The 24,249-nt window shown below is 58.2% G+C and overlaps 2 protein-coding genes and 1 pseudogene across 2 annotated transcripts; 1 reads left to right on the top strand and 2 right to left on the bottom strand.

Annotated features, from left to right (window-relative positions):
- Positions 1–657: 657 nt before the first annotated feature.
- Positions 658–4,565, bottom strand: CIMAP1A (ciliary microtubule associated protein 1A). The gene is made up of 7 exons (XM_059153173.1): positions 4,390–4,565; positions 3,875–3,991; positions 3,431–3,631; positions 2,896–2,997; positions 2,571–2,698; positions 1,650–1,790; positions 658–996 (listed from the first exon to the last, which is right to left on the bottom strand). The coding sequence occupies exons 2-7, from the start codon at positions 3,981–3,983 to the stop codon at positions 907–909; spliced, it is 771 nt and encodes a 256-aa protein (XP_059009156.1). The 5' UTR covers positions 3,984–3,991; positions 4,390–4,565; the 3' UTR covers positions 658–906.
- A 943-nt stretch (positions 4,566–5,508) lies between these two features.
- Positions 5,509–6,958, bottom strand: SCGB1C1 (secretoglobin family 1C member 1). The gene is made up of 3 exons (XM_059153164.1): positions 6,855–6,958; positions 6,123–6,322; positions 5,509–5,663 (listed from the first exon to the last, which is right to left on the bottom strand). The coding sequence occupies exons 1-3, from the start codon at positions 6,907–6,909 to the stop codon at positions 5,631–5,633; spliced, it is 288 nt and encodes a 95-aa protein (XP_059009147.1). The 5' UTR covers positions 6,910–6,958; the 3' UTR covers positions 5,509–5,630.
- A 4,996-nt stretch (positions 6,959–11,954) lies between these two features.
- LOC131813462 (histo-blood group ABO system transferase-like) lies at positions 11,955–21,234 on the top strand (annotated as a pseudogene).
- Positions 21,235–24,249: the final 3,015 nt, after the last annotated feature.

The raw sequence follows: 24,249 nt of genomic DNA on the forward strand, positions 1-24,249 counted from the left end.
ACCTGAAACCTTAGTTGCAAGTGCGGAAATTGGTGTCTTACGGTTAGTGTGGTTGGCATTCGAGACGGGCGTGGTGGGGATGGCCCTCCGCCTAGAACATTAAGGCCTCGCCTGGCCTCGCCTGGAGCTCTTGTCCTCTGAAGGCTTGCTCAGGTGCCTGCAGGCTGAGGGCGGCGTGCTGGCTGCCTGGGGGCCGCTGTGGCCTCACCGAGTGCTGAGCACGCACCCCCACCACGGTGGCTGGTGCTGGAGGTTGCAAAGGAAGGGGCTGCCTCTGCTCCACAGAAGGGCTTCTCCTTTGTAGGTCCCACAGCCTAGCCTCGGGTCATGCAGTGCTGCTTCCTTGAGGGTGGGCACAGATTCTAGTCCGGATTCAAGGGGTGGGGCACAGAGCTCACGGGGAGGGGTCTGTCACGCAGGGAGAAGGCCCCATGGAAGGAGACAGGTGCCGGTGTGACCGTCCTCGGAGTGTGGGATGAGATGTGACGTGCAGGGCCGGTGGCAGAACTAGGAGGGCAGGCGTGGCGCGGGGTCCAAGGTCCCAAGCCCCCCTCTCTGCTCAGACCCCAGTCCCTGGAAGCCAGGAGAGGACCCAGCCACTGAGGCAGGAGCCCCTTTTCTGGGAAAGCTTGATTCTACAGCCAAGACCAGTTCGTCAGTAATGCAATCTGGGATTTATTAAATATCTGGGCACAGCAGGAAACAAGATAAGCAAATGGGAAAGCATAGAAAAAGTAACTGGTCACGACTGTCCAAACGAGCTCTGCCCTGCGGGCAGCAGCCCATCTGCCCTGCAGGCCGCAGCCCACCTGGTGGAGGCCGCATCCCGGGCCCACACCCAGGGCGTCTCCGGCGGTGGCTGTGCTGTGCAGAGGCTCTGGGCAGCCGGCTCCTGTGGGCCCGGGGCTATTCCACATCCACCACCAGGGGTGTCATGTAGTCGGAATGTTTAATGCCGAAGGTGACGACAGGGGCGCAGGGCTTGGTCGCTGTCACCTGGGAGAGGAGAGGCTTTGAGAAGAGTTGGCATTCCCGCCCCGCCTGACAGACTCCGCTGTCTCTGGGGCTTGAGCTGCTGGCAGTAGCTTCACTGTCCCTCCTGAGCCTGGGCCAAGGTGACCGGCAGCAAGTCCACGCCACCGGGTTTAAACACGGAGGCTGGTGCATGGTGAGTGCCCCTGCTTTCTGGGGAGGCAGGACCTGCCCCTGGGGCAGTGGTGTGCCCTGGATGCCTAGCGTGCCAGGCTAGCACGTGCCAGGATGGCCACTGGGACCCCCACTGGCCCTTCCCCGCCACACCCACTCTGGGCATGCTCCCCTGCTACTCACGTCCTCTTGCCTGTGCCCCACCAGACCGTACCCCTGCAACCCCCCCCCCCCCCCGGGATTGTGCCCCCAGTAACCCAACCATTCTGGCCTGTGGTCCCTGCTCCCCAGGCTGTGCCCCTACCCCTCTGGGCCGTGTTCTTCCTGCACCTTCTCAGGACTGTGGGCTCCTGGTCCCCAGGCTGTGCCCCCCCACCACTCTGGGTGGTGCCCCTATGACCCCTCCGCACCGGGTTGTGACCACTATCGTCCCCACTCCCTGCTCACTGTGACCCCACCCCTCACCCCTCACCCCACCCCTCCGGGCCCTGTTCTTCCTGGACCTTCTCAGGGCTGTGAGCTCCCGGTCCCGGCTTGAGGGTCTTGTCCCCCGGGGGCTCCGCTCGGGCTGCCATGGTGTACTGTGGAGCCTTGGGCTTCGTCACCTGCACGTCTGTCTGGCGGTAGGCTGCAGGACCTGGGGTCTAGGAGGTGAAAGAGGCTCAGAGAGCCTCAGCCTGCCCGGGCATGCTACTCCTGACGGGGGTGGGGGGGGTCGGTGCCAGCATCGGGCCATGGGCTTCACGCTTGAGCCACTGTATGTCTGTGTGTCAGGGGTCCCTGTTGTCTCCACAGAATAGTCATCCTGTGGGGATGACCTCTTCTGTGTGGGACGTGGCCCTTCCACGGCAGCCTCGCTCTGGAAAAGATACCCTGTGTGTGCCAGTTCCAGGTTGGTTGCTTTGGTGTGTGCCAGAGAGGCCCCTTTCCGGCTGGGACTCTGTCCTGTGGTACTTGATGGCCATGCGATGGCTGGGCAAGGTCAGCAGTGCTGGGATGCCACCTTGGCCTTCTCTCCAGGCTCCTCAAGCTCCCGGGCACATGCCCACCCCAGGGCCTTTGCACTGGCTATTTCTGCAGCTGGAACCTCCTCCCCCAAATATCGACAGCTTCTCTTCTTCCTATCTTCCTGCACGCTGCTTTATCAAAGGCCGCTCCTTGTCCTCCCTGCAGCAAAGGCCACTCCCCTGCTCAGCCCTCCTCAGCATGATCAGCATCTGTACCCCTGTCCACTGTCTGCTTCTCCTCACCCCTAGACTGGAATCTGGGGTGTGTGTGGGTGGGGGTGCGACAGGGTGTGGCCAGGCATGTGGCAGGGCCCAGAGGATGAAGAGCTGACCAGCTTCAGTCTGGTGGGATCTGGGGGATGGGGCCAGAGGGGCCACCCCTGGGGGATGAACTGTGCTGCGCCCTGGCAGGGGGACTCTTGCCTTGTGCAGGTCATCACTGAAGCTGCCCAGCTTGCTGCGACCCTTGATGGAGAAGGAGGGCTGGGAGGCCTTGCCGACAGTGTGGGGCCCCATCACCACAGGCAGCATGTAGGCGGCCGGCCCTGCACGGCGCACGGGCATTGAGTCTCAGGCTGGACAGAAGCCAGCATCCAGACTCTCCACCAGCTCCTTCTTGGGGCCATTCGCCTCCAGGAGAGCGGCCATCAGGCTGCCCTGTCCCCCCCTCCCCCCCATCTCCCGGCGCCCCTGCCAGCGTCCCCAGCCCAGCTAGATGTTGGCTGCCAGGGCTGCTGCACACCTGGGGTGCTGTCCACTCGAAAGGTCTTGGTCCGGGCGGAAATGGAGTGGCTGGGTGCTGAGTCAAACACGTGCTTGCTAGATTTCTCTGGAAAGTAGTCACCTGGCTCGGGAAAGGAGTGGAGGGTGTGCTGGGAGGGAAAGGACCGTGCAGACGGGCTGCGGATCTGGCCCAGGGGGTCAAGGAAATCCCCCAACACTGCAGGTGCAGGGCTTCCTGGCCCCCGTACAGATGGTGCCCGAGGTTGGTCAGGGATGTCCGGGGCTGCAGGAATCGGGGGACAGCTGCGGATTTGGAGGGAAAAGGGCAGGCTCTGTTGTGGGCCTGGTGCTAGGATTCAGGCCAAGAAAAGCTCAGGTCAGAATTGGGCTAGAGGGTCCCCTACGCTGCCTCGGGCCTGCTGGTGTCCCTTGTGAGGCAGATGAGGGGATAGGAGACCCAGGATGCCTGTGTTCCCTTACTGCCCCGCCGTAACAGGGCACACGTGGCCGTCGGCAGAGTTGGGCAGGCCTGCGGGGGCCCCAGAGTCCCTTACCAGGGCCAGGGGTCGTGATGGTCTTGGTGCGATAGCGCCCCAGGATGGAGTAGGCGGGGCCGAGGTCCTTGCCTGTCCTCAGTATCTTGGGGTTCACACTGTAGCGGGGCCCTGGGGAGCAGTTCTCTGCCAGGAGCATGGGGGCCCCTCGGAAACTGTAGGCTGGTGCACGCAGCTTGGTGGGTGTGTGCCTCACAAATCCTGTGGGACAGGGGCTCTGAGCAGCCTGGAGCCAGACACCATCCTTGTCCCCACCCTATTGGCCCCAGAGGGGTTCATGGGCTGAGAGCCAGGGATGAGCCCTCTGCCCCACCCCACACACCCACCCCTCAGACCCCCAGACCGGCCCTACGCTCTCCCCGGACCTGCACCAGCCTCATCCCAGACGCTTCCCAGATCACCCCAAATCCTCCCCAGACCCATTCCAGGCTCCCAGGCACTTACCCGTGGTGGGTGGAATCAGGTACTTGGGCCCTGGGCTGCTGTAGAGGGCCATGATGGGCCCCCGGGGGCGATGGGGCCTCCAGGTGCCCACCCATACTTCCTCTGCCATGGCTGGCTCTGTCCATGGAGGGGAGGGTTACCAGGTGCTGGGAAGACCCGACTCCTAACCCCATCCCTGCTTTGTCCCCACTGATGGGCAGAATTTCACGCCACAGTCTCCTCAGTGAGGTCTTGAGCTGGGCCCAGACTTACAGAACTTCTGTTTCGAGGTGGGGGGCCTTCTGTGCCCCCACCAATCCCCGAGAGGAGGCACGCCAGGCCCTCGTGTACATGCCCAGAAGGACTGTCTCTCGCAGACCACCACCCCCCCCCCCCCCGGTTCTAAGGGGCTCTGGGCAGGTTCCTTCTACTCAGAGGACTCTGGACACTGCTGGGCAAGGAGCGGTAAGCAAAGGTGGGAAGTTCCTGGGTGAGGCTGTGCCATGGGTGGCAGGCGGCTCCAGAAGGGTCCTCACCTCTTTGGTCCAGGAGCTGCTCTCAGAGCAACCTATGGACCAGGCCTCCTCAGAGGCGGTCCTGTCACTCTGGCCTCAGTGCCAGGGAGTTCCCGAGAAAGGAGCATGGAGAGGAAGGCCTCTTCCTCTTTCTCCTCTCCCTGGGGGGCTTGGAGAATTGGGGAGGGGTCCTAGCCCTAAGCTCTAGAATGTGGCTCTGTGGGACGGTGGGTTCTAGATCACCATCTGTGTGATGGAGACAATGGCCTCTGCCCAGAGAACCCCCACCCTCACCAGGCGTGGTTCAGGTTGGGACTTTGCTCCACTCTTCCTTTGTGACGGGAGGGGCAGAGGTTTGGAGGACAGGAAAAGGGACAGCAAGGTTCTGTACTGGACATGAAGGTCATGGGGCCCAGAACTGGAGTGGTGGGGGAGTGAAAGTTGTGAGGGTCAGAGAAGAGCCTAGTCAGCCAGGCCCCCAGTGAGGACCACTGATGGGGAGGGGGGACTGAGCACAGGAAGCCTCCAGCAGTCGGGATCCTGGGATCCAAGGTGAGTGTAGGGTTGGCGCAGGCTAGGGCGTTGGGGTGGGGAGCTGCTGCTCTCCCTTCCATGCCCCTGCTGGCTGTGCCCACCCCTGGGAGCACGGCTTTTCTCAAGAGCAGATGTGCTTTCTTCTTGGCTTTGTCCAAGTTCCTCTTGGGGCTGTGGCCCAGGTCTGCGCTTCTTCCAGGTAGACTCTTTTCTTGGGTGACTTGAGGGAGACACTTTCAACCCCTGACCTGTGCCTTGGTGTGTTTGTGCGTATTCATGGTCTTGGAATGACAGCCTTCAGATGCAGAGCAGTTCCAGCAGGGCCTCCCAGTCCTGGCCGGTGACCTCTGCCTGGGGCCCTTTGCCCGTCCCTGCTCTGGGGCCCTGCGCCTGCATCCCACCGCTGCCTCTGCAGGCCTTTCTGTGTCCACCCACCTGCCTGTCTGTCTGTCTGCTTTGTCCGCACGGGTGTCTGGTGGGTCTGTCCTCTGCGTGGGGCTACTTGTACGTGCATGCTCTGTGGGTGCAACCCTGTGAATGTGAATTCCCGTGTGCGTGTAGTTGTGTCTCTGAGTGTGGGGAGACACAGGAGCCTGGAGCGGAGCTGCAGGACGCTTTATTGATTGAACAGTATTAGGGTAAATTCACACATGGGATAGTGGGACGACACGGCCTTGGCTGCTTGTGTAGCTGGTTCTGTGGCTGCTTGGGGCTGTGACTGGGCTCTGCTAGGCCTCATCTTCGCTGCCCAGCACTTGCACCTGGAAGACAGACAGGTGTGGGCGGACAGGGCTGGGGGTCCTGTCCTCGGTGAGCAGTAACCAGAAAGTGCCATCTCTACTGGGCAGGCAGGCCCAGGTCAGCCCCTGGGGGACAGTAGCCTCTGGCCCATTTCAGCCAGTCCTCTCCTACCTCTCCTAGCAGCTGGGGAAGTGGTGCATGCACCTGCGTGGGTGTGTGTGTGTGCACTTGTGTGCAGGTGTGCCCGTGCATGCGTGTATGTGTAGGGGAGGCTGAGGGGCTCCATGGGGAGTGAGGTCTGGGAGGTCCACTCCCACCTACTGCGGCCGGTCGGGGTGTCTGTAGACGCGTTCGGCTGCATTGGGGGATAATCAGGAGCCGTGGCATTTGGCGGAGGGCCAGTAGGGTGGGGCCGTGGGTCCTGCTGGGGTTTGTGGGCATTTAGGGACCTGGGTGCCCCCGCCCCCCAGCCCCAGTACCAGCAGCTTGACCAGCTCCGCTTTGTGCATGGGCTGGAGGTTGTCTATGCAGGACTTGAGCTCAGTCAGGGCGGCCTTGGCATCCGCATTGACGTTGTACTTGCTCAGGGGCCCCTCGTAGAGCTCCTCGGGGGACCCCACCAGCAGCGTTTGCAGGAAGTCCATGAAAAACTCACTGCTGTCCTCCCCGGTGGCCAGCCCTGTGTGGTGAGGGAGGGATGGCACCAGGACAGGAGGTGGCCTTCCTGCCCATGACCCCAGACTTCCCAGAACTCCAGCCTCGGCCTCTAGACCTTCCGCATCCTCCTCACCTCCCCCAGATCGTCCTCCATGCCAGCCCCCACCCCTACCTGCCCGTGGACCACTCCTCTGCTTCCTCCCTCCACTCTGGGTTCCCCGGCGTCTCTGGGGAAGGACTCCAGCCCCTCATGCAGCCGGGACTTCCCCACCATGTGGGGTTGGCTGACCTGGGGGGCTTGGAGTGTGGGGGTCAGGCTGGGCTGGGTTGGTGACGCTAGGGCTAGGGGAGAGGATGGAGCTGGGGTGCGCGGGGCTGGGCTCGGCAGGGGCATCAGGGTCGTTGCCCACATCCGTGTTCTGTGATGGAAGCCGATAGGGCCCCTGTCAAGGCTGTCGCCCTCCCTGCGAGGGACCTGGTGCCTGGGTTTTCAGCTGCCTAGGCCCCCCTCCACCCCCCAAACAGGGGCTCTGCTGACAGAAGCACAGACTCACCCCAGGAGCAGAGCAGGACGAGGGCCACCAGCAGGAGGGTGCTGCTCCCCTTCATGGCAGACGGCGGTCCCTTGGCAGCTGCCTCGGCTGGCTTTATGCTGCACCTGGGCTGGAGGCGGGACAAGCTGCCCGTCAATACCTGGGCAGCCAGCGGGGCGTGTCCTCACCCGCTCCCCGCTCCCCGGGTGTCAGCAGTGGAAGGCTGGGGGCACCGTGGAGGGGGATGTCAAGTCAGTGGGGGAAGGACAGGAGGGACCAGGACGCCGCAGGCCTCTGGCCAGGCCTGCTTTGTGGCTGAGAGTGGTGGGGTCTGGGGTTGGGCTCAGGTCTTTCTTTTGTGGGTCCCCCTCTGCTTAACATGCCTGAGGGTCTCCCTGGGGCAGGGGTGGGGGCTTCCTGGGCCTGTGGATCTGGGTGGTGGGAGATGGGTCAGGGCCGCAGGAAGCTCAAGTGGACAGTAGGGTCCAGCAGGAGGAGGTGGGCCTCGGAGAGACTGAGGGGCCAAGAGCCAGACTAGCCTGGGGCCTGGTGGGAGTATCCCACCACTGTGGGGGGTTGGGAGGGGGCCTCATACTGAGACATAGCCTCCTTCTGCAGCAAGGCCAGCCCTGGGAGCCTAGGATCGGGGCGGGGGGCGGGGATGGTGCTTAGATGTTAGAATGGAGCTGCGATGTCTATGTCCCCAGCCAGACCTGCCCAGGAGCCACCATTCCCATCTGGGACTCTGGCCCTCTCCTGTCCCCTGCTGCCACCTGGTGGCTGATGGTGTCTTCGGGTGCCCGAGAGGACTCAGGGGTTTAGCCCTGGAGCCGCTACTCATTCAGCATCTGGGGACGGTTTCCACCTTCCCCAAAGTGCTCTGGTTTGATTACTCTGGTATGTGTGTCACCCTTGGTCACCCTGTCCCTCACTCGTCTCTAGCTGGGCCTAAATCTGTCACAGACCACAGCCCTTGTCCTGTTGACAAGGTGTATTCTGAATCCTCTTGGCTGCTGTGGAGTAAGACCCAGCGATGGTAATCTACTTACAGATTCCAGGAGTATGGAGCAGAGCACATGTACTGAGGTCACCTGTAACAGCCATGTGGCCGCATCAGTGAGACTGTGCTCGAGGCCACGTGGAGCCCCCGTTCCCAGGGGCCCCAGGGATCACGGATTCTGGCCTGGCCATGGCCCCCACCTTTGCTCTGATGGACCCATCACCTTCTTCATTTAATTTCATTAGATTATTGAAGTACAACAGACCCAAGATGTTACATTAGGGTTAGGGTTACAGCTTAGTGACTCCACAGCTCTGGGCATTACTCAGCCCTCCCCACAAGAAGCGTAGCCCCTGTCTGTCCCGAACAAAGTTCCTACCATGCCACTGACTAGTCTCTCTGCTGGGCCCGTCTCCACCCCCCACCCCCACCCCGTATTGGTCTCTGGCCGCCTGTTGTCTCACTGGGCAGATGTCTAGCCATGCCAGCCCCGGGCTTCAGCGTCTCCCAGAAGCAGTGTTCCTGGACCTCAGCTGGTCTGAATCCCTGCAGGTGATTCCGACAGTCAGGGCCGGCTCCAATGGAGACCAGCCTGCCCCTCTCTTCTCCTTCTCTGTTTTCCTACCAAGTCTCCAGAGCTTCGTCCCTTCCGGAGGTGGACTGGGTGCCCCCTTGGCTGTGTTTGGGTTGTGGCTGTTGTTCTTCTCCACACCACAGCCCCTGAAAGCAGAAGCTGCTGGCGGTTGCCCTGCTGCCCTTCGTGGGCTGCCCGAGACACACCGTCCAGCCACCTCCCAGCCCAGGAGGATGGAGAGCAGGCCTCCTCCGCTGATGACTCCGATTACCAGCAGTGGGGACTTTGCTTGCACATCTCCAGTCCATCACCCCTCAGCATTTATTCATGCTGTAACACAACCCCACTTCAACCAAACACAGCAGAACACAAGCATCCCCTTGACACTGGTGACAGAGGCCTCCCTTTGGCTCCGCAGACTCTCACCAGGCCCCTCTATCTTCCTCAGTGCCCTGGGATGGGAGGCTCCCGGCCTGCTGTTTTCTGGTTCGGTCTGGCTAACAATGGGGGACCAACATGTTCAGCATCCATTAACTTTACAGGGTTGGATCTTTATTTGATCAAAAATCATACTCAAAACATTCTACCCCCAAAGCCCACATTCGGTGGGTTCATAAAGTGTTTGGTACAATTTTCACAGATGTGCAAATACCAAGACAGTACTTGTTAATTATGGTATTCGTCTTCACGATCCGCACAGCCCCTGTTCTTCCAGTGTTTGAATGATTACTTGTGCCTCATGATCTTCTGTATCCTAAGGGGCCGCCTGTTCCTGCACAGAAACGTTAAGCCCATTACATATTGAAGGTGTCAGGCAATTTGTCGGACTGATTCATGGAGTCAATGAGCTGGGGGAGACAAGAGGAGCTTCTCTGTGGCCAGATGTTCTTGGCTGGACCCCTCCCCTCACAGCCACCGTATCTGAAATTCCGTCGGCATCTGCTCATCATGAGCCCCGTATGAAGCACGAGAGAGGGGTCCAACACATGCACTGGTGTGCAAGCCACAGGCTCACTGCCTCTCTAAGCACACCGCTTGGTCAGCTGACGTTCCTCAGGAAAGGCAGGACCACTGAGGAAAGTAGGGTGTTGGCTGAGGTCCTGGTGCCTGCTCGACACTCTGGGATGCTCGGAGCCCTGTTCTCGTTGTGGCTGTGCCCTCAGGACACACAACCCCAAACTTGGTCTCTGGACTCTGCCGGTTGGCAGTATAGCTGTGCATGGTTTCATAGGATTCAGAGCTTACAGTTTTGTGGGCAATGAGGCTGAAAAGAAATTTCTTATTTTGCATCATCACTATATTCGAATCACACATACGCACGTCACCTACAACTGAATATTCTAGCAGTTGCACTAGTTCTGAGTCAGACTTGCGTTTCGGTGCAGGCAGTGGTGTCTGGAAAGCTGTGCCTAGCTAGGCCGTTTCTCTGTGGCAGACACACCCAGTATTTTCAAGCAATTTATTTGGTTTTGCAATTGTTTCATATGTAAATGCCGCCGGAGTTCTGGTAGTTTCAACGCCTCAGCTGCCAGGCTACAACTGCAAACGGCACACAGGAGTTGGAGCCTTGTGCCGTTAACTAAAACGGAGCCAAGGAAACAGTGTTCTTCCAAGTTCAAAGAACATGAACTCTGTCTTCATTTCCTTGTCGTAACAGTGTTTACTGATAATCCTGCCCCATCCGTGAGAGTAGCGGCGACTCTTAACAGTGGAAATGTCAGGCAAGGGTGCTTTCCTGAGTCAGCGTTAGGCTATGAATTAAGAAACGGAGGGCGCCTGGATGGCTCTTCAGTGTCTGCCTTCGGCTCCGCTTGGGTCATGATCCCGGAGGCCTGGCAGTTTGCCCCGTGGTGGGCCCTGCTCTGCGAGGGGTGGGCTCCTCCCTCCGCCTCAGTGCTCTTTCACTGTTTCTCTCAAATAAGTACAACCTTAAAAAAAAACAAAACTGATTAGGTCAGGGTTAGGGTTAGGGTTAGGAATTAGGGTTTGGGTTTGTGTTCATGGGGGTGGTGAATGTGCCTTGGTTAAGGTTTTCCTTCCAAATCCTCCTGCTCCAGCCCCATCTCCGTCTTCCAAATGGCAGGGTTTCCTTCTGCGTTGCTGACTGAGTCTTCCGGTGTTGGTCAGCATTCCCGAAGCTCCTGTTTTTCAGACCTAGGCTTTGGGGGTGGGTAGTACCAGAGCCATGACTAGGGTTAGGGTTGGGGCCCAGGAGCTTTGTGGGACTTATCTGCTGGCAGTGTGGAGACCTTCCCAGAGGGCTGATTTGGGGGAGGTTTATGGTGAGGGTGAGGGTTAGGGTTTGTGTTTGGGGGGCGCTGAATTTGTGTGGAAGGGTTAGGGTCTGGGTGCTGAGAGCTGGGAGTGTAGGGACCTGAGGGCCTGGGGCGGCGGTGTGGGGGTGCGGAGGGGTTGGGGACCTGTGTGTGAAGCCGGGGGCAGTGTAGTTGGGGACCTTAGGGGCCAGGGGCGGGGTGTGGGGATGGTCGCCTGGGTCAGTGGACATGCAGAGTCAGGGCCCCTCTGTGCTTCTAGAACCAGGCAGCCTGAGTCAGAGTGGGCCAGGGGGACAAGCCGGTGACCTACAAGGAGGCCCACACATGGCACCACATCGCCTACCACAAGGGCTGGCTCTCGCTTTACACAGGTGTGGGGTCATGGTGCTGGGGGCCTACGGATGGAATTCTTGGTCGTGGCTGTCACACGGACACCAGGTAAACATGTGCACAAGGCCTGATCCAACTCCAGCTTGTTCAGAGGGCTTCATGCTCAGATTTCACAGTCCCACATCACCGTGGGGCCGGGGCCGAGCAGTTACCCTGCACACGCCTTCCCCGCCGAGGGCGCTGCCTTCTTGTTTCCACTCCTGCTGTAAGCAGGTGTTCTTTTTGAACACCTTTTCGAGGTTCATTAGTGCCCATGTTTGCAGTTTCAGGCTTTCTGTCGGCTTCACTGCTTTAAAATAGCCCTAATGCTGATGTGTGAGGCACAAGAAAGGTGTGACCTACACTGGGGAGAAAATATGGGTGTTAATAAGCTTCCTTCAGGCATGGGTTCTAATGCTGTGTGGGCAGAGATTTGAGGGCTAAGCGTCGTATGTATTAAACAAGGGGTCTGAAAGCAAAAACATGCAGGAAACAAGGTTACGTATTGATGGGACTCCAACCAGGGCATGCAGAAACCTCACCCCGTAGATCCTCTAGGAGTGAGGGTTCGTTGCTCATTGCTCATGCTGACTCCGTAGAACACAACTACTGGGACTAATGAGGATCAGCTGTGCTTTGTTCAGTATGAGGCTTCTCAGCTTGGGTGTTTTGAGATCCATCTGTGTAGAAAACTTAAAATACAGATTCCTGTCCCCCACCCTTTCCAGGTTCTGCCTCTAAGATGTGGGGCTGGGTGTGGGGACTCTTCATGCATATGCTATGGGGTGTCGGGGTTTCAGGATCTGGGGATCTGGGGATGGGTGTGGAGACTCTTCACACGTACTGAACTTTTGAGGTGTAGGAATTTCAGGATCTACTTTGAGAATCCACTGGTTGAGGTCATGGCCCTGGCTGGTGAGAGAGCTCCTGTCCTCAGTCTCAGAAGTAGCTGGTGGCCTCGTCTCTCTGGGCCAAGGGATGGCCAGTGCTTCTATAAATGGTCCAGAAAGAGTGGCAAAGGTCTAGACAGGAAAGGATCATCTGAGTTTCTTGCATTGCTAAGGCCTCCGTCTTTCGTCTTTCGTTTGGTAAAACCAGGATAACCAATAATACCTACTTCACAGGCTTTGTTTGTGAATGTAATGAAATCATGTACTTTGAATTCGCAAGTGCTCTTCTTTTCATTCCACTTGTAGAACAAGAGAGAAGAAGCCAGGCTGGGGGTGACAGGCCTCGGATGTTCCCGCTGGAGTTTGTGCTGGGTCTTCAAGGTGCCCTTCCCCTTTCAGGTCGCCTGGGTGGGGAGGACCATGCTTCAGAGCAAAGAGTGGAGGACGTTTTCCTCCAGAAGTTCATGCTGGGCACCTTCTCAGGGTGCCTGGCCAACCAGCTGGTCCTAAAGCGCCGGGCTAACCAGCTGGAGATCTGTGCCCTGGTCCTGGGCAGCTGCCTGCACACAAGTTCTACTTCCTGGTGGGCTGCAATGAGACTCTGCTGTCCCACTTTTACAAATGCCCCGTCTGTCTGCACCTCCAGACTGTGCCTTCCAAGGCCGTGTGTAAGTACATCTAAGACAGTCACCTTGTCTGCATCAGGCTCTAGGCTGCGAAGGACAGAGGCGTGTGGGAGAGGAGTGAAGCAGAGACGGGGAAATGCATCTCCTCACTGTCTCGAGGATTCCTTTCCAAAGCTGCTATCGAATAAACAGACCTTCCGTGTTGTCTTTCCCGTTGGCTCGTCTTTCCTCCTCAGAGAAGAGCGCTAGAGCTGGGCTCCTTCAAGGGTCTCCAGGGCTCCACAAAAGGCTGCCGGTTGTTTGAGGCTTGGGTAATAGCTACAGTGTGGAGTCTCTTGTTACTTTACCAGGAACTTTACCTGGAGCACTTTGTTTTCTCTCAAAGTGGAAAAATCCATTTTTGGTAATTATAAAATAACCAACGTCAATTTTTTAAAATTTGAAAAATTGTAGCCTCCATTCATGCTATAAAATTCTTAACCAACTATCAATAAACCAATTCTTCCTTACCTTGTAAGGGCCTATTCCGCCAGAGCGGCCCCACCCCGGTTGAACTGCCATTTTGCTGTAAAACTTAAATTGACTCTGCACTCCCCCCCCCCCCCCAGGAGAACTTACTTAAAAACAAGTCCCAGAAACCAGTCCCAGGTAACAAAGTCCAAATACAAGGGTGGGTCAGGCCAGGTGGAGGTATTCAATCAGTGGGGGCGCATACTGTCTCCTAGCTACCAAGGAGTATGGGCCCCGCCCTTTGGGCACCTTTTGGGCGCCAATTTTGAACTAGGTGATAGGCAGGTTCAAATGCCTGCTAGGGTAAATTGTAATTCAGTTGGTCACCTAGCATGACTGTGTAGCCTTCTCTGTGTGTTACAATTTCATTGGCCACCTGTGTGTGGCCAGGCCCAACCATATGGCCTTTGCTCTATTAAAGTTGGTCTGAAAAGCAGGGAGGGGTCGCCCTCTCTCTAAGGGGGGGCCCCGACTGGTCTGTTTGACGGTTGGTCTGATTCTTGATGCTTGGCACGAAATAAAGCTTTGCTTGACTTTTTTGCTTTGTATCAGTCTCACTCCTTTAATCATGGACCCATTATTGGGGGACCCAACAACCTTGAAAATAATTTAAACAGTATGGACATGTGTCCAGTCAGCCATGAAACTTTCTTGTCATTCTTGCACAGAGAGAACTGTGAACGGTTCATTTCCAGTTGCACTTTTCCCTCCAGAAATATCTTTATGGACACTCATCACTTATTAAACAAGCTTCAGTGGAGCACCTGCTATGTGCCACACGTTCTTCCGAGGGCTTGGAATCCGTCCACGTACAAAACATCCCGTTCCGAGATACCTGCCTTCATGGCACTTGTGTCCTTGTGGAGGTGGGCAGGGAGGGTCAGGCAGCACTGAGGACTCCAGGCAGGTGAGGGAGGTAGACCCACAGCTCTGGGTGGGAGAGCGCTTCAGGAGGTGCAGCAAAAGCTTCACATGGTGCTGATGGTGGGGCAGGGGCTGCTGATCAACTTCGCTGTGACACTGACCTTGGCCCTCACCCTGACCACGACCCTGTTACACTTAACCTCAACCTCACACACCCTAATCCCAACCCTGACCCTGACTCAGTCTTTCATCCTGTAAAGACTTGCTCAATGTTTGCAGATCATTTTATAGATTATTAAAAGTGTGACTTTGTTGAATTTTTTAAAAACCCAAATCAATTATTTTAAACTGTTAAAGGAATAGTATGTTTTTAATTCTCAGAGCTGGCAAGCAGATGAAGGCCCAGGGGGCTGGAAAAAGGCTATTGTTAGGGAATCTCTTCAGGTCTACCCAGGAAAGAAGGATGACTTCTATTCCACCTCTTTTCAGGAAGAATATGGGTCAACTAACAGCACTGAATCCACACAAAATAGCGCAGCTCAGAGGAAAAAAGGACAATCAACAGCCTCCAGAAGCAGAGAAAGAGCCACACCTAGGAACCAAGAGGACAGACCGTGGGAGCTGTGCTCAGGCCAATTTGCAGTCTGCAGATCCTCTGGAACTAGAATGCCCCAGTGCCCCTGGGGGTCGTGGGTCAGGCAGAACGTACACCCTGATGCTGCACTGTTGGAACCTGTGACAAGTCTCCTGGTCCCTTCGTCCAGGAGACACCCCCCCACCCCCTGACTACTCTAGCCTGCCTCTCGGAACCCCTCTTTTTGAGCATTGTTGGCGCCAGTGTTTACTCACTGTTTCCCCCTTGTGGCCACTCTCCAGACAGCATGTGGCAGAATGTTTCAACCTGTCAAATTCAAGGGAGAATAAAATAGAATAAGGTTGGTCCCTGTGATGAGGGAGCACGAGGCTGGCTGAAGACAAAGCAAAAGCTGGCGCCTTGCACCCCCCTCTCCATCCGCTCCCCCCAAGTCATTTGTGTAGCATTCCTCAGGCAGCCCTGACTGCCACGAACAATAAGCAAATAGTTTAACTTGCAGAGCTCACAATCCTGCTAGACAGGAGTCTCCCTTGGCTTACAAATGTCCTAAATCTCACTAACAAAGACGATTGAGGGGCACCTGGGTAGCTCAGTAGGTTAAAGCCTCTGCCTTCGGCTCGGGTCATGATCCCAGAGTCCTGGGATGGAGCCCCACATCGGGCTCTCTGCTCAGCGGGGAGCCTGCTTCCTCCTCTCTCTCTCTGCCTGCCTCTCTGCCTACTTGTGATCTCTGTCTGTCAAATAAATAAATAAAATCTTAAAAAAAAAAAGACGATTGATAACAGGATTGTGACATCCCACCAAAAAGTCTCCCAACTATCTTAATGTTAATGGCTGGTCTAAAGACAACATTGATCCAGACACAAGGGCAAGGCCTCCGGTAGGTAGGCCTGGGACATCCTGGCACCTCATAGGCCCTCTTTAGCATATGAAAACTCCATTGAAACCTCCCTTCCCTTCACCTTCCCCCAACCGCATGGTACATAACCTGCCATCCCTCACAACCCGGGGCAGCAGCTCTTCCTGCCTATGGGTCCTGTCCCCGTGTTTTAATAAACCACCATTTTGCACCAAAGATGTCTCAAGAATTCTTTCTTGGTCATCGGCTCTGGACCTCAGCCCACCAAACCTCACCTAGGTTCTAGAATTTCATCACCTGGATCTCCTAGCTCCTAAAAACTATCCTATAATTCATGAGCGATATTCTAAATCGAGTATATCTTAACTAGATATTAGGGTTAGGTTCAGGGTCAAGTCGCATACATTAATTATGGACAGCTTTTTGTATGTCCATCTTATCTGCCTAAAGTGTTTTTAAAACATAAAATGGAAGAGGCTACAGTCACCAAAGCACTGAGCACATTACCTATCCCAGGAAATAGGTCACTAAACATAAATACTGTTTCATCTTAGCCGAGGATCAGGAGCTGCTCCTACAGTTACTAGGCAGGTAGCATCGGTGGCCAGCAGGCCACCTCCCCCTGACCCCCACACCCAGCTCAGCACATCCCCTGCTCTGCTCAAGGGCAGCAAACAGACGGACCAGGGGCCGGTGTGACTCCCTCCTGTCAGGCATGGCTTGCTTCCGACAGGTAGAGAAGTGGGCCCCCTCACAGACACAACATGTTCTTTTGGTTCCTTGCTCCCTGCCTCCCATTTCTATCACCATGGTCCTGAACATTTAGCTCCTGTGAGAACTTGGGTTTGCAGATTTCTGTTGACATTTAGAAGTGTAGGTCTGTGCTGCCTTTGTTCCCTGTCCTTGGGTCGGAGATGAAGGCAGGAAAAGTCATCAGACTCTGAAAGCAACAAAAAGAAATGTCAAGTATGCTCTGTCCCTGGCACCTCAGACTTGAAAGAAATGTCAAACTACAGGGACGCCTGCATGGCTGAGTCAGGTAAACCATTGCCTTCGGCTCAGGTCGTGATCCCAGGGCGCTGGGACCACTGGGCTCCTCGCTCAGCAGGGAGCCTGCTTCTCTCTCTGCCTCTGCCTGCCTCCATGCCTGCTTGGGCACTCTCTCTCTCACTGACAAATAAATAAATAAATAAATAAAAAAAATCTTTTCAAAAATATATAAAAAAAAAAGAAATGGCAAACTATGTACTTCATGTTCTACATAATCAGCTTTAGGGACTCACAGATGCATCTGAAATGAAATTGTACTGAAAGAAATGTACTGAACTTTCGCCTCGCAGAAGACAGTTTAGGGACACTGTCCCTCGCCCGCCCTGTCATTTCCTTTCTGGCCAATGCCGGTCACACTGACACATATAGTCACACAATTGTGACATCCTCCTGGAGCACTCTCGGTCCCCCACCTCCCAGTCTGGCCAACACTGCACACCCCCAGTCCTCCTGGAGCATTCCTGTGTCTGCATTTCCCTTAATTCTGTATGGTTTCTGATTCATTGTTTCTATTTCTGGAGAAGTCAGGGGATAACTGGGGTCCATTGCAGTTCGAATTTCCAAAATGTACAGGATCCAGCTGGACCCCAGGAGAGGCAGGTGTCTCCCCTGAACTGAGTGCACCGCATCCGGCTCTGCCCCCACCGCCGGCAGGGGGCGCCCGACTCACCGCGCCTCGTCCTGCACGGCCCGCAGGGGGCGCCCCAGCCCCACTCCAGGACCCTTGCTGGGCATGCGCGTTGGGGCCGCCTTCTCCGCGCTGACAGGCGTTCCAAGGCCTCGGGACCGTCTGTGCGGACGCCCGGGCTTCAGGAGGAAGCGGGGCCTCCTCCACGGTCAGGAGCCCGGGCTCCTCAGGACCCGTTGTGGGGGATGTGGGTCTGCATACATGCCGACAGGACCGGTGTGGAGGACGCGGGGCCGCGTCCACGCTGACAGGACCTGCTGTGGAGGATGTGGGGCCGCGTCCACGGTGACAGGACCCGCTGACAGGACCCGCTGTGGAAGGTGTGCGGCCGCGTCCACGCCGACACGAGTCCGGCCCCCTCAGGCCCCGTCGTGGGAGAAGGTGAGCAGAAGCCGCCGGGGCGGGCACTGCCGAGGGTTGCGGGGCTCGCAGGGCCCCGCGGAGGAAGGGCGCGCTGTGTAGACCGTGCGGCTTCCGCGGCTTTGTGGGCGGCGCGGGGGTCCCGCGGGGCTGAGCGCGGGGCTGTGGGGTCCCCCGGTCCGGGCTCGGATGCGCCCCGGGTCGCGGCTGTGTCGGTGCGCGGCGGTCGCGGCTCCTGCGGCTCCTCAGACGGTCCGGGCGCGGCCGCCCCTCGGGACTCCCGCTCCGCCCGCCCCGCCCGCCTCGGCCCCGCGCGTCCTTCCCGCGTCCACACCCGCCGCGGGGCCGAGTCCGGGCGTCCGGGAGCGACAGCGCGGGCTCTGCGGGCGGCGGCGGGGACGGCGGGTGTTTCCCGGCGCGGTTCGTCCCCGAGCCCGAGCGTCTCCCGTCCCCGCGCGTCCCGCTCCGTGTCCGTCGGCGGCGGCGCGCGGCGTCGGAGCACCGGCCTGTCCCCGGCTCGGCGGGTCCCGGACAAGGCGCGGGAAGCCGGGAGGGCTGCCTGGAGGGCGCGTCCGTGGAGAGAGGCGGGGGCCGGGGGGGACAGAGGTTCCCGCCGCGGAGCTGCGGGGGCGGCGACTTCCTGCGGGGGATGAACCGCGGCTCCGGGCCGGGAGCGGGCGCGTCTCCACCGCCGGGTCTGCGGCGCGCCGGGCCGCCCCCTTCCCGCCGCCGGCCCGAGGCCCGACCCGCTTCCTCACGGCTCCGACCCGGCTGTGGGGCGCCGCGGGGACCTGGGACCCCGAGTCCCGCCGCGTCTGACTCGCCCCGACTCCCGCGAGTCTCGGGCCGGCCGCGGCCTCCTGCGAGGGCGAGTGGCCCGTCCGCGCGGGGGACCTGGACCCGGCGGGCTCGGCCTCCCTCCCGGAGCCCTACGTCGGCTCTGCTCCTGCGACCTGGTGCCGCGGGGGTCGGGAAGCGCCGCGTCCTCTGCGGTGACCTCGGATCTGCGGGTCTCACAGAGACGCTCGTCCCCGCACGCAGACCCCCCGCCGTCGCTTCCGAACCGTCTGTCGTGTGACACGGGCTGCGTCGGGCGTTTGACCCCGAACCCCGACACCGTCCCGCGGAACCCCCACGGAACCCAGGTGAGGAAACCCTGACGGCGCCCGCAGTGGCCCCCGGACCGCAGGCCCACGTTGCCGGTCACCGCCCGCCGCCCCGTCCGCGGCGCCTTCTCCGGTCCCGACCGGTTTTCTCCCTCCGGAGCCGCTCCCGAGAGTCCCCCGTGTGCACGACCCGGACGGGCTTACGGAGCGCGGAGGGTCCCGTCTGAGGGGCATTTCCACAGGGCTGTGTCCCTGGGGCCGTTCCCGGGGTCCACGCGCGTGGTGACAGGCGTCATCCTTCGCGTCCTCACGGCGACTAAACACGACGACACGGCCCGCTAAAGACATGGCGGGTGGCAGCCACGTGCCGCACGTCGTTCTCCGGAATGTTCTCGCTGTCCCCGAGGGGACTGTGCGCGCGACCCACCAGCTCCCCGGTCCCCTCCCTCGGTCCCGCAGCCGCGTCCGACCGTGAGTCCCGGACGCCGCCTCCGAGTGCGGTCCTGGGGTCTGTCCCTCCGTGGGCATCAGCGTCCGCCTCGTTCCGGACTCGGAGGGGAGCCGGCGGCCTTCAGACGCGCGCGCGGTGTTCGCCGGAGATTTACGGGAAAATGACCCCTTCTTCCTGCGTTCGTGAGAGGTTGTCTCGGCAGCAGACGTGGATTTGGGTCAGAACCTTTTCCGCGCCACTGAGACGACCGCGTGGTTTTACTCCCGCACTCATTGCACCGCGCAACATTGTTTCACTCTGTTGCACAGCGGGAGACGCCTGGGAACAGACACTGGCTTACGGCGCACGGCGTGTCCGCGAGCTCTCGGTTTCGCAATGTTCCTGACCAGGATCCTCACATTTGCTTAAAGAAACGTATAGGACTGCATTTCGCTGATGTTGTGATGATTTCATTGGGGTTGGTATTCGTGGTTAGGATGGGGGTTAGGGGTAGGGGTTAGGGTTAGGGTGGCCTTAGGGTTAGGGTCTCCCTGTCCTCGCCGGCACAGAGCCCGTTCTCCTCCAGCAACCACAGTGATCTTTCTGGGACATAATCTTCGGGCCTCTCTGTGGTTTGCTCCCCTCCTGCCCCCCTCCCAGCCTCACCTCTCCCACGGGGACCCTCCCTTCTGTGGGCACCCCGGAGTGTGGATTCCCACAGGTGCCTCAGGCTGGAACCCAAGCCTTTGCCTATGCTGTGCCTCTGCCAGGAGCACCGTTCCCTCCTCCTGCTTCCCGTCCGGCTTGTTTCCCCATTGGCTGAGCCACGATTTGCCCCCTGATGACCTGCCTCATGCCTGCTGTGTGTGTGTGAGCTTTCCCCCCACTTAAATGTTGGGCTGCATGGGTTTCCAACCTTCTAAGCCTTAGGGTCCCCTTTGTAAGATGGGGTGCTGATGGCCCCCATCTCTGGGAGCAGGAGGCAGGGAGGCCCCAGGGTCAGACTCACTCAGGACAGGCTGGGAGAGTGACTGTCGCTTAAAACAGCCCAGAGCCTGCCCCCTTGAAGAAGGTGTACATGTTCATGGCCCCCAGCTCTGGGGTCCTGCTGCCAGCCTCTGGCAGTAAAACTTCTCATGCCCTGTCCCCTGTCCCTACAGCTTCCTGGACCTGTTCTTGCAGACAGTGGAGAAGCCCTCCATGGTGGGACACAGGGTCACCTACTACATCTTCACTGACCAGCTGGCTGCCAGGTCCATATGCCCCTCCAGGAGGGCTGAAAGATAGTGGTCTTCATGGTGAGACACAGGGTCACCTGCTACATCTTCACTGACCAACTGGCTGCTGGGTCCATGTGCCCCTCTGGGAGAGCCAGATGTTGGTGGTCCTCATGGTGGCACAGGGTTACCTACTATGTCTTCATTGACCAGCTGGCTGCCAGGCCCATGTGCTTGTCCAGGAGGGCTGAAAGATAGTGGTCTTCATGGTGAGACACCTGCTACATCTTCACTGACCAGCTGGCTGCAGGGCTCTTGTGTCCTCACCGAGAGGGCTGGAGGGTGGTGGTCCTCCAGGTCTGTGGTTCCCCGCACTGGCAGGATGTGTCCATGCAGCACATGGTGATGGTCAGCTGCTTCTGTGAGCAGCACTTCCTCTTCAAGTTGGGCGACTTGGTGTGCAGGCATAGACCTGAAGTTCTGTGACCACATGGGTGTGGAGATCCTGTCTCCCTTCTTTGGCACCCTGTACCCCAGTTTATACTGGGAAGCCTGCAAGGACTTCAGCTACGAGTGCCAGCCGTAGTCCCAGGCCCACATCCCCAGGGATCAGGGCAGCATTTACTACCTGGGGGCCTTTTTTAGGGTATTGGTGGTGGAGGTTCACTGACTGACCTTGGCCCGTCACCATGCGATGGGGGTTGACCTGGCCAATGAGATGGAGGCCATATGGCATGACAAGAGCCACCTGAGCAGGTACCTGCTGGATCACAAACTCACCAAGATGCTATCTCTGGAGGACCTGTGGTACCCACAGCTGCCAGGCTGTCCCTTGGAGGACCTGTGGGACCTGCAGATGCTGGACTGTCCCTGGAGGATCTGTGGGATCCGCAGCTGCTGGGCTACCCACCACCCCCCTCCCCCATCATGGAGAAGCTGAGATACATGGCTGTGCCCAAGAATCACCAGGACACCAGGAACACGTGAGGAGCCCCCGGTTTCCATCAGGGGATGCTGCCAGTGGAGCCATCAGAGCAGGTTCCTTCTTCTGTCCCCTTGAGGGAGACTGTGAGGCCCAGATGTCCAGGGTCCCTGCACATCTGGGGCTGCACCTCCATGCGGGAGGCCTGCTTGGGGGCAAAAGTTCCTGTCATGTGGTCACTGCATTTTGATAACTTCTGGCTCATTTGCAGCTATGAATGGCTCCAGTTTTATGTCAGATGTTTTTCTGTGTCAATGCTGAGCAATCATCTTCAAAAAGAACAGTCGAGAGAAAAGGTTTCCTCCCTGGTTCTAAACAGACACATCTTGGTGGGGCTGGGAGTGGCCCTGCAGCCGCCGTGGAGCCAGAATGGGCCCTGGCTGGGTCTTCCCTCACAGTCCCATGGGGCTTCAGGGTCAAGGGTGTGCCGAGCCACCTGCCAGACCCCCAGTCCCCTGACTGCCAGAGGCCTTGGCTGTGGCCGCTAGCTCATCCTCCAGGAGAATGGAACCCTCTGGGTTATATGTGGTTCCTGCCTTGGTTTTAAATGGCTATTTCTGTGCTGGTATTTGTAATGGCTCCGCCGGGATGTGCATCCTGTTGGGACTCCTCAGTGCCCACCGGTGGGTTTGCACTTGTGCCCCCATCTGGCTGCGCCATGTCTTAGTAAGCATTCACTGGGTGCCTGCAGTGAGCTCAGTCAGAGTGTGAGAGTGAGAACTAAGATACAGGATCTCCGCTCAGGGCCCTCCTGGGACTCACGATGGTCCTGAACTCCTGACTCACTTCTTTCCTATTGTGGCATATCAGACATATAACCGACTCTGTTAAGCACATTTCAGGGTCAGTTCAGTGTCAGTAAGTACGTTCGCTCTTCTGGACCTGCCACCGCCATCCACTGCCACAACTTTGTCCTCACCCCAAACCGAACTCGACTCACCCTCACCCTAACCCTCCATCTCTCCTCCCCCGCCCTGGCACCCACTAGCTCCTTCCATCTCTATGAATCGGTGCTCTCTGTCCCTCACAAGTGGGGCCCTTCAGTATCAGTCCTTTGGGGACTGGCTTATTTCATGTAGCATAATGGCCTCAACTTCTGTCCCCATGAGCCTGGAGCTGACCCACTTTTCTCCCAAAGGAGTGGCTCAGCCCTTTCCTGTCTATGCCGAGCCTCCTCAGTCCCCTCTGTCCCCCTCATCTTCCTTCTCAGCCTGAAGATGATCCCAACCGATCTGCAGCTTTGAAGAGCTGCAGAAAGTGAGGGTACCACTGAGGGCATGTTTCAGAAAGCTTTCCATTTTCAGTTTTTGATTCAAAGCCCCAAGAACTTTAAAATGCCAGCAGTGTTACAGTGTGGGCCAGAAAATCACAAGCCTCTCTGCACTCAACACCACCTAAACTATTGGCCCTTTCTTGTCACTTGAGCTGAATACAAAGGATTGGGAGTAGGAGCTTGAGGGCAGGTCCTGAGTCAGCCTTTGTGTTTGGGGGACAAAGGCCATGGAGACAAGCTTGTGCCGAGCCTGAGGAGGGGGTCTGTGTGGAGACCCCAGCTACAGACACTGCTGTCTCATGATGCCCCTCAGCCCACCCCAGTGCACCTGTGCTGGGAGAGCCCCGGCTCCCACCTCTCTGCAGAGGGCTCTCTCCTGCTCGGGTGGTGCCTCCTCCCCTGCCAGTCACTGCCAGCCTGCAGCATGGGAGGGTAGATACCCCGACGACCTCCAGCCCTGGGGACAGAGCCAGTGCGGGTGGGGTGTGGTCTTCCAGCTGGCTTGAGTGCCAGGCCCCCACCGTGCTCACTCTCCTGTGGGCTCAGTGGACAACGTCCTCCCTTAGGCTTCTTAGGCCCAAACCATCCCCTGCTCAGGGACCATTCTCGGCCCAGGCTCCACACGCTGGGATTCGGAGCAGGTCATCTGGACCTTCTGGATTCGTGCTTCCATGCCCATGACATGGGCATAGGCTGGCCTCACAGACTCGTCAGAGGAGACCCAGTGCAGAAAGATGCAGGCCACAACATGGGAGGTGCCAAGTGACCCCAGAGGGAGCACCTGGGGCCTTGCACAAAGCACCAAGCTCAAGAGACCCAGTGCAGGATCTGGGCACCAGGCCACAGGGCAAGGGGAGTCCTGGTGGGGGAGGCCCTGGTGAGGGGTAGGAGTCCATGGAAGTGTCCCAGAAGAGGCAGGAGACAAGGAAGGCAACAGGACTGAGCTTCCCCAGGTGGTCAATGGGAAGAGTCAGAGGCTCACACAGACCTTTGGGTAAACTCAGAGGCCCTGGAGATGTTGACTGAAATGCTGTCATTTGGTTGGAAAAGTTGTGCCACAAACCCTCAGTTAACATTGAATGAGTTACTCTTTGTTGCTTCTAGGAATCGGTGTGTATGAGCCATTTGAACTCACTGCATGAGGTCTAGGATACTTTTCATCATTTCTCAGGACTAGATTTTTCTTGAGGAAATGCTAAGCAGGTGTCTTTCCATTCCTTTCTTTGTGGAATGGGCCTCTGTTTTCAGGGGCAGATTCCTGGTGCTCATCACTGCTGCGAGTCCCGAGGACGACCCTGTCACCTCCCACAGTGGAGGTGACCCCATGGGTGAGGGGGGCGCACTGATGAAGCCCCAGTGCTCAGGACAGAGCAGGGACCCCAGGTCCTCCGCTGAATGAGGGGGGGCATGAGAGAGGCTGGGGGGAGGGAAAGACAGAGGGAGGGAGGAGGGGGAGGGGAGGGGAGAGAGGGACACGGGGAAGGGGTCGGGGATGAACAACAGAGCGAATAAATGAAGTAGGGGGGAGGGAATGAAACTGCAGAAACAGGTCCACACATCAGGAGCCATTATTTTAGGTGAGGTCTCAAGAAATCACAGCTCAGGCCCTGCATGGTGGCTCGGGGCTGGTCCGTCTGTCCTCCCAGTGCTGACCTTCCTTGTCCTTGGCCGTCTGTCATCCTGGATCCTCTCTACGTCCTCCTTCAACTATTATGAATGTCCCCAGGAGCAGGGTGGCAGGAGTGGG

This window comes from Mustela lutreola, chromosome 1 (assembly GCF_030435805.1).
Source record: "Mustela lutreola isolate mMusLut2 chromosome 1, mMusLut2.pri, whole genome shotgun sequence".
NCBI classification, from domain to species: Eukaryota; Metazoa; Chordata; class Mammalia; order Carnivora; family Mustelidae; genus Mustela; species Mustela lutreola.

Bases quoted from the DNA above. Each gene is read 5' to 3' on its own strand.
- SCGB1C1 (XM_059153164.1), bottom strand. From the start codon at position 6,909: ATGAAGGGGAGCAGCACCCTCCTGCTGGTGGCCCTCGTCCTGCTCTGC. The intron at 6,323-6,854 runs GTGAGTCTGTGC...CTCACCACACAG, and splicing joins CGTCCTGCTCTGCTCCTGGG to GGCTGGCCACCGGGGAGGAC. The intron at 5,664-6,122 runs GTACTGGGGCTG...TCTGTCTTCCAG, and splicing joins CGGAGCTGGTCAAGCTGCTG to GTGCAAGTGCTGGGCAGCGA.
- CIMAP1A (XM_059153173.1), bottom strand. From the start codon at position 3,983: ATGGCAGAGGAAGTATGGGTGGGCACCTGGAGGCCCCATCGCCCCCGG. The intron at 3,632-3,874 runs GTAAGTGCCTGG...CCTGTCCCACAG, and splicing joins CCTGATTCCACCCACCACGG to GATTTGTGAGGCACACACCC. The intron at 2,699-2,895 runs GTGTGCAGCAGC...TGCGCCGTGCAG, and splicing joins TCGAGTGGACAGCACCCCAG to GGCCGGCCGCCTACATGCTG.